Source organism: Neophocaena asiaeorientalis, unplaced genomic scaffold, assembly GCF_003031525.2.
Source record: "Neophocaena asiaeorientalis asiaeorientalis breed wild unplaced genomic scaffold, Neophocaena_asiaeorientalis_V1.1 scaffold118, whole genome shotgun sequence".
Classification (NCBI taxonomy): domain Eukaryota; kingdom Metazoa; phylum Chordata; class Mammalia; order Artiodactyla; family Phocoenidae; genus Neophocaena; species Neophocaena asiaeorientalis.
The window spans coordinates 9,376,314-9,385,471 of record NW_020175528.1 but is presented as its reverse complement, the minus strand read 5'-3'; the positions used below and the strand labels follow the sequence as shown (position 1 = coordinate 9,385,471).

The following is a 9,158-nucleotide window of genomic DNA, read 5'->3' as shown; positions in this document are numbered from 1 at the left end:
TTGAGGGTGGTTTGAAATATTTTCCACCAACACTAAGGGAAGTTGAAGGAAATAACAATGGTAAATTGTTCTAAATAACATAAGGGCAAGGACTAAAAGAAATACCAATTATACTGTGTTGTTATTGGGTAGATTCCATTATGCAGAGATGGGAAGGGAAAACCACAGAGTCATTTGCCTACACATTCCTCTCCCTAGTGCAAGTGGATATTGTTCTGTACCCTGTGGCAGGATTAGAAATACCGCCAGGGAACAAGTACACAAAGTTGCTATGGAAACCAGAAGGCTTCAGCTCAGAGTTATTTACAGAGAACTTCCAGGATGATTGCATTCAATAAAATCAACTCTGTTTCGCTTCACTCTGTGCCAGTGCATCCCAATTCAAATATCTAGTTCTAAGGGTCCTTCCATCAGCTGTACTTGGATGAATATGGATTCAAGTATCAAGGGATGGTGGTCACATTACAAAGTATAATTTGTGTGTGGCAGTTTTGTATTACATGCTTGACGCTTGTTCACACTTGCCTCAACCATTGTCAAGTTTTCTGGTTTCCATAATAGAGCAACAGGTGGCTGTTGACTAATGCCACTGGCAGAGAAACATTTCCTCCAATGTAGCTGCTGTCAGCTTCACCGGATACTGTGGTACTGCGGGACGTCTCTCTCCACGTTCTCTCAACTCGCCTTTGAGGCTAGACAGTGACAGCTGCCTCTGGCCATCATTTTTGTCCTTAACTGTGAACTGGATTCTCCCAGCTATCCAATAGGATCTTTGAAGACAGCTTCTTTCTTTCTTTTTTTGACAAAATGAGGATTTTCATAGCTTTTGAGGGATCTTTTGAACCATTTGATATTTCAGCAGATGAAACTGTGGAGGCTGTCAAGCTGATGATAAAGGTACATACTTTGTCCCTGAGCCACTAAGATGTGCATTAATTTTAACTATGCAGTGAAGTTTAAACTGTACTGGGGTAGAGATACTATTGGGTGCATTTTCAGCAAATGGGACTAAAACTATTTGAAAATATCATTGTTTGCTTACATAATCGTTTGTTAGAAGATATTAACTCTGGAGGTGTTTGTTAGACAGGAAAATTCTCAGGGGAAAAAGTGTTTAGCTTATCTTTATGATATTTGTAGATTGTGTATTGGCCAGATAGTATTACTGAAATTCTTCACAAAAGGAGAAAAACAAGACACTAACTCTAGGCCAGGTAAGTGGAGCATACAGTTGTCAGATAGATGGCCTGTGTGGTGAGCAAGCAACTATAAAGAACCAAAGGATTTTGGAGGTGGAGAGGACTTCTGGGCTACAGCCTCATTTTGCCTCCAGGGAAAACTGAAGCTCAGATAGATTGACCATTTAACCTAGGATCACAGAGCCAGAATAAAAAATAATTTGGGTGCAGTACTTTTCTTACAAATTTCTTATAAATACTCACTATAAAATGGAAAATTAAGACAAATATTTAGGAACTGACCATCAAATGGTATTTAACTTGGAGATGATTTATTCCCATTTACTAAGGAGCATTTACTGAATCATAGTTACATGATATATAGTAAATTACTATGATCCCTAAAATCTAGATCTTCTAACACAGAAGCTCTTAATCTTTATGTACCATGGATCCCTTTGGCAGTCTGGTGAAGCCTATGGACTCCTTCTCAGAATGTCTTTAAATGCATAAAATAAAATACATACCCCCCAAAAGAAAACCAGTTATACTGAAATACAATTTAAAAAAATTAAAAAACAAATTGTGATATTGTGACCTGTGGGTTTCCTTATTAACACATTAACAAGTGTTTGCAGTGTATCTCATAACTATTACAATTTCAAAGGAGATCAGTATAAATAATATTTTGTATCTGCAACAACAATGATGGGATATGAAAATATCTGTGATTTCTGTTGGTGACAAAGTCACAGGAACAGTCAATTACTGCTACTTTAGCTTGTTGTCCATATACATAAGAAAAATCCCAATTTTATTTGAAGTTAATAAAAACCAAATGTAGTTTTTTGCCAACTAATTTCTAACCATCAACTTTTGGGGATGTCTAAAGACTTCAGATTAAGAACCCCTGTCTAACACTTCCTCCTTCTGTCCCAATTTTATAATACTCAGTGGAAAATGTAAAAGATAAGAGATTACATTGCTGGTCTAGTAATGTAGAGATATGCTGTTTTCATAATATGCTATTGATTTTTAAGGATTATTTCCACATTCCTCTCTCTGAAGATGAACAAGGCAGGAGGTATCTGGAGCTGATGTACGCTGGAGCAGCCCTAAAGGACAGCTGGAGTCTTACTGATGTTGGAATATCTTTTTGTTCAACTCTCAAATGCTTTGTTAAGGTATGACGGATGATCAGAGTAACAATTTGTCCAAGATGTCTACCTCATTTCAGATAAAGTTATGAATAATTCAACCAAAGTAGTTCACAACGTAGGAAGAGCTTTCCTCTTCTTGCCTTCCCCTCTCTTCCACTTGCATAACTAGACTTAGGCACAATTTGTGCTGTAAGGGGAAATAAGGCATGGAGACTGGATAGAGCTCCCTTTGTTTACTCTTTCTCTCCCTTCCCATCTCTATCCCCCTTGTTGCCTGCCCCAAAACAGTCATCGCAGAGCAACCCATAAACCAATATAAGATCAAGGCCAAGGGGCTGATCTGGAATACTGATGTGGGAGAAAGAAGATTAGGTCACTTCCATGGCCTTACAATGGATTACGGGAATGAGGAAAGGGAAGAAATTCTCAGTAACAATAAGAATGAGATGGCAGGATCTACATTCAAATCCAAAAATGCAGCCATTCATGAATTACGTGTACGTATAACAGAGACAGTATTTTCCATTTATACTGTCCTTAATCAGTGGTGCTTAATTTGGGGTCCATGGCTGGCTTTAAGAACAAAACCCTAAAACTGCAAAATATGCAAAATTATGTACCTGGAGACTTTCTGGGTGAAGGATCCTTAACTTTTGACAATTTCTCAAAGAGACAGGTAGCCTAAAGAGTATTAAGACCTGTTCTCTAGGATAGAAATAGTATTCAGTACTGGTTCTCTACCCCATATGAAAACATGAGCCTCAAGGAACTTAGTAAAGTACATATTTTCTGCTAAATGGGGCACTTATTTTCTCATGGTTAGCATTAAAGAAAGTTTATGGTATCTAAAGCTAACTCTTTTTCTTTTCATATATTTTACTGATTGACTAAGTGGGAAGTCTATTTTTTAAAGGAATTTTCTAAAATATTTATTATTAAGTAGTAAAGATAAGTCACAGAAAAAAAAATTGTATGATCCCATTTATGTAAATAAAAAGGCCATATTTTATACATGTTTTTAATGTCTTATAAGCATTTATTCATGTATTTATTTTTTTAATCTTTTTATTATGCTTTTTTGATAAATTTTTAAAGTTTATTTTTTATTGGGGTAACATTGGTTTATAACATTACATTACATATCTTTCATGTGTACAGTATTATATTTCTACTTCTTTATACTCTACAGCATGCTCACCACTAGAAATTTAGTTTCCAACCATCTCCATACAGTTGATCCCCTTTACCCATCTTGTCCTCCTCCCACCACCCCTTCCCCTCTGCTAACCACTACTCTGTTCTCTATATCTATGTTTTGGTTTGGTTTGTTCAATTTTTTGTGTTAGTTTACTTGTTTTTTACATTCCACGTATGAATGAAATCAAATGGTATTTGTCTTTCTCTGTCTAACTTACTTCACTTAGCATAAATTCCTCTAGGTTCATCATGTTGTCGCAAATGGCAAGATTTAATCATTTTTAAGGCTGAGTAGTTCCATTGTGTATATATATATATATATATATATATATGTTGTGTGTGTATATATACATACGCATACACACCACATCTTCTTCATCCATTTGTTCATTGATGGGCATTTATGTTGTTTCCATATCTTGGCTATGGTAAATGATGCTGCAGTGAACATAGGAGTGCATATATCTTTTTGAATTACTGTTTTGCTCTGTGGAATCTTTTTATTTTGTTGTAGTACCATTTGTTTTCCTTTTGTTTCCCTTGCCTGAGGAGACATATCTAGAAAGATATTGCTAAGACCAATGTCAAAACGCATACTGCCTATGTTCTCTTCTATTGCATTTTATGGTTTCAGATCTTACATTTAAGTCTTTAATCTATTTTGAGTTGATTTTTGTGTACGGTATGAGATATTGATCTAGTGTCTTCCCTTTTTCTTTCTTTTTTTTTTAATGCGGCTATCCAGTTTTCTCAGCAACATTTATTGAAGAGACTATCCTTTCTCCATTGTATGTTCTTTGATCCTTTGTTGTAAGTTAATTGTCCATATATGTGTGGGTTTATTTTGGAGCTCTCAATTCTGTTCCATTAATCTATATATCTGTTGTTCTGCCAATACCATGCCATTTTTATTACTATGGCTTTGTAATATAGTTTGAAATCAGAGCATGTGATACCTTCAGCTTTGTTCTTTTTTCTCAAAATTGCTTTGGCTATTCAGGGTCTTCTGTGGTTCCATATAAATTTTAGGATTTTTTTGTGCTATTTCTGTGAAAAATGTCCTTGGGATCTTGATAAGTATTGCACTGAATCTGTAGATTGTTTTTGTTATTATGGACATTTTAACAATGTTGCTTCTTACAGTCAATAGGCATGGCATATCTTTCCATTTCTTTGTGCCTTCTTCAGTTTCATTCAACAATGTCTTATAGTTTTCAGTGTACAGGTCTTTCACCTCCTTTGTTAAATTTATTCCTAGGTATTTTATTCTTTGTGTTGTGATTGTAAATGGGATTGTTTTCTTAATTTCTCTTTCTGCTACCTCATTGTTACCATCTAGAAATGCAACAGATTTTTGAAGGTTGATTTTGTACCCTGCAACTTTGTTTATTATTTCTAATAGTTTTTTGGTGGGGTCTTTAGGGTTTTCTCTATATAAAATCATGTCATCCATAAATAGTGACAGCTTTACATCTTCCTTTCCAATTTGAATGCCTTTCCTTTCTTTTTCTTGCTTAATTGCTCTGGCTGGAACTTCCCAAAATGTTGAATAAGAGTGGCAAGCGTGGGCATCCTTGTCTGGTTCCTGATTTTAGAGGTATTATTTTTAGGTTCTTGAAAAATGTCTAGTTATCAAAAAAGGAAACAAAAACAATTTTAATTTCTTCTGCTTTTCTCTCTCTGATACTCAGAAAATTGTAGTATAATACTTTTTTAAGCAGACCTAAATTCTATGTCATTTCTTAAATGTCTCATGTCTTTAAATATGTATATACATACTGTGTTTTTGTTACTGTACAGTATAAACCCTCTAAAATTTCCTGGAATCCTCCAACACTAATAATGATGTTCAAGACTTTTTTGTTGCTTGCTTACTTGGAGATAGTGGTGTAAGATCAATACTAATATTTGGCTTTTTTTGTTTATTTGGTTTTTTTTAATTAATAGTAATCTTTTTTAATTTATTTATTTTTATATTTATTTTTGGCTGTGTTGGGTCTTCGTTTCTGTGCAAGGGCTTTCTCTAGTTGCGGCAAGCGGGGGCCACTCTTCATCATGGTGCACGGGCCTCCTCACTATCGCGGCCTCTCTTGTTGTGGAGCACAGGCTCCAGATGCGCAGGTTCAGTAGTTGTGGCTTACGGGCCTAGTTGCTCCGCGGCATGTGGGATCTTCCCAGACCAGGGCTCGAACCCATGTCCCCTGCATTAGCAGGCAGATTCTCAACCACTGCACCACCAGGGAAGCCCCAATACTAATACTTGAAATACCTAGAGGAATCTAATTGAGCCATAGCTATTCAGGGATGTAGACAAAGTGTGTTAAGAGTATGAATAGAATACTTTTACTCAACTAAGCACTGACTTTATTTTATTATTTTAAAAAAGTTTTATTTTTTTCGAGCAGGTAGTACAGTCACATGGTGCTCAATTCCAGTGGTACAGCAGGATACACAGTAAAAAGTCTCTCTCCTACCTCTGGCCCCCAGTTTTCCTCCCCAAAGTAACCTGTGTTCATAGTTTTACTTACAAAAATATTTCATAACTTCTGCCAATTAAGCATCATCTGTCACAGTGATGCAAGCTGCCTTTGCACTGAACTCTAACCTTTCCCTGGAGTTCTAAACTGCTAATGACAAGAAGAGAATGTAGAGGTAAAAGACTATTCCAGAAAGCCCAGGCAGAATATAATTATGAGTCACAGGGCTGGCCAACATGAAGGGTTTAATTAAAAACTCTCAAGTTCCATGGAATTTTTACTGATCTTCATCTTCACCTTCTCTGGCAGAATCACATTTAGTGAATTTCTTATCACTAGTTTTGGGAAGGAAAACAATATCTTGAATCTGAAGGAAGAGAATTACCTGCAAAGCCATAAATACTGGTTTCCATCCTAACTCAGTTCCTGTTAAATTAGATGATATAACAGGCCTATTTCAAAAGTCCACACTATTCACTGTTTATGTATGATAACGTCCAAACTGGGTTTGTAACAACAAAAATACTTTATGAAAATGTTCCTTGCTTCAAAGAATGAAGTCATATCAACTTTATACTGTTTGATCTATCTTAGGTAACCAAAGACTACCTTCCAAGTCATATTATTGCTTTATTGCATAATTAGATGCATACAAACTTAAGTAGTACTTTTCCTATCCAACTATGTTACTTCATGCAATTAGTTCCATTTTCTGAGAATCTAGGAAAGCTAGAGTCTCAATTTATTTTGGTACAAGTTAGAAATAGCATGATATAAACCAAAAACTTGGCAAGTAAGCAATTTTTTCTTTTTAAAAAGATGTAAGTAGATACCATGTGTCATGAAATCAATCCAGACTATTTGGTTTCTTAATTGCACTTATATTTTTGTATGGATTACAAGGTTTTGCTTGTGTGAAAAGCGGGAAAGACGTTAGATAAATGGAGGTGTTCTATTCTAAATAGTCAATAGATTTTCCAGTTTCTCTGCTAATTACACTTTCCCCTTTAATGGTAATGTAGACACATTTGGAAAAGTGAATGGGGGATGACATACGAATAGTAAGGAAAGAACATTGCCTTAATTTTTCTTTCTTTGGAAAAGAACTCCTACAGAAACCACAAGAAATATTTTCTCTGGCATGTATCGCCATGTTCTATTAGCACAGGTTTCAGCCCTACCCATTCATTGCTGATGCTGTTGCAGTGTTCCTGTAAACCACACATGAGGCATTGCAAAGGCCTGGGTCACTGTGTGGCATGCAGAGGTGCTATCGCCATTTACCTCCTTCATTCTAACCTGTGTAATTGTGGAAACTATTGCTTGAGTTTTGTTCATTGTTGTCACCAGTGCATAGAATAATACCTGGCACACAGTAGGCTCTCCATAAATATGTGTTGAGTAAATGAGTTGATGAAGGCTTGAGGGATAAAGTATGAAAATAAACAAGAAGGTATATGATTGTTGTGAGAAACGTCATAGGTATTGAGATGCATTTCAGGGTTTGGGTTCCCTCCCTTGCTGTGACATCTCTCCGCCCCTTCTACCTTCGAGGCAAAGTGCTCCAGTCTTAGTGCTTTTCCCTATCCAGCACCAGGGTTCTTAGGCTGCAAGCAGCAGAAAGGAACCTGGACAATTAAAGAGGAAAGCAAACATATAAGAAAGGCTATTGCGTAGTTCACAGTCTTGACAGGAAGATTAGAGAATTGGGCTCAGAGATTATGCAGCCAGAAATAATTTCTAAATCATGACCCAAAACTAGTCCAGGAAGGCCCCCACTGCAGCCGCCCTAGAGCCCTCAAAGCAGGCACTGGACGCAGCTGCCAGCCCTGTTGCCAGGCCAGCAGTGCTTCAGATCTGCCACTGCCAGAGAACAGTCCCTGTGTCTGCTGCTTCTCTGCCTTCCTGGCTCCGAATTCAACGTGGAGGTGGATGGGGAGGCTTGACTGGGCAGCACCCTGGTCACACATCTGGGTCGCACAGCAAAGGGGGCTGAGAAGCAACCATCTGGCAGGTTGTGTCTTCTGAAGTGTGAGGAAGACTCAGTCTCCCTAACACTGTTGTTTTTTTTTTTCACCGCACTGCATGGCTTATGGGATCTCACCAGGGATTGAACCCGGGCCACAGCAGTGAAAGACCAAAATCCTAACCACTAGGCCACCAGGGAACTCCCTCCCTAACACTCTTTATGGCTTCCCTGCCTCCTTCTATCACAATACTTCCACCAACCAAGGGCTGTAGTTAAAACTTAGTCAATTCTTTCTGGCATCCTTGGAAAGTTGTTTTATGGTGAAAGAGTGTGTTATTTGTGGCACCACTGAGTAGATGTCTATCAGACAAATTGGAGAAGTTTGAACTATACTAGTAGGTCTAAAATTGATTCAAAATCATATACATTTTAGCTTTCAAAAGGCACTTTTAAAACACCAAAATCTAGGGATGTCCCCGGTGGTGCAGTGGTTAAGAATCCACCTGCCAATGAGGACACGAGTTCGAACCCTGGTCCCAGAAGATCCCACATGCTGCAGAACTAAGCCCGCGAGCCACAACTACTGAGCTTGTGCTCTAGAGCCCACGAGCCACAACTACTGAGCCCACATGCCACAACAACTGAAGCCGGTGTGCCTACAGCCCGTGCTCCGCAACAGGAGAAGCCAATGCAATGAGAAGCCCACGCACACAGTAAAGAGTAGCCCCCACTCGCCGCAACTAAAGAAAGCCTGCACACAGCACTGAAGACCCAACGTGGCCAAATAAATAAATAAATAAATTTATAAAAAAAAAACCACCAAAATCTATGAGACGCATATGTGAACTTAGATTTTAAACACAATTTAAACACAAAAACATGTATAAACATGCTCCTTAAAATGTATAATTTACAAATAAAAACATGTTTCTAAATAAAATGGCTATTTTTTCCTAAACTTAAAGCCTTAAAGAATAGTATATAAAGAATTTGGTGGGGCTTCCCTGGTGGCGCAGTGGTTGAGAGTCTGCCTGCCGATGCAGGGGACATGGGTTCGTGCCCCGGTCTGGGAAGATCCCACATTCCACGGAGCGGCTGGGCCCGTGAGCCATGGCCACTGGGCCTGCGCGTCCGGAGCCTGTGCGCCGCAACGGGAGAGGCCCGCGTACCACAAAAA

The 9,158-nt window shown here is 38.0% G+C and overlaps 1 protein-coding gene across 1 annotated transcript in view; it reads left to right on the top strand.

Annotated features, from left to right (window-relative positions):
• Nucleotides 1-807: 807 nt before the first annotated feature.
• Nucleotides 808-9,158, top strand: part of ANKUB1 (ankyrin repeat and ubiquitin domain containing 1) — a 37,213-nt gene continuing 28,862 nt past the window's right edge. The window contains exons 1-2 of the mRNA XM_024768990.1: nucleotides 808-897; nucleotides 2,219-2,362. Coding sequence (XP_024624758.1) covers nucleotides 808-897; nucleotides 2,219-2,362 — 234 coding nt within the window. The remainder of the gene's footprint in view (nucleotides 898-2,218; nucleotides 2,363-9,158) is intronic.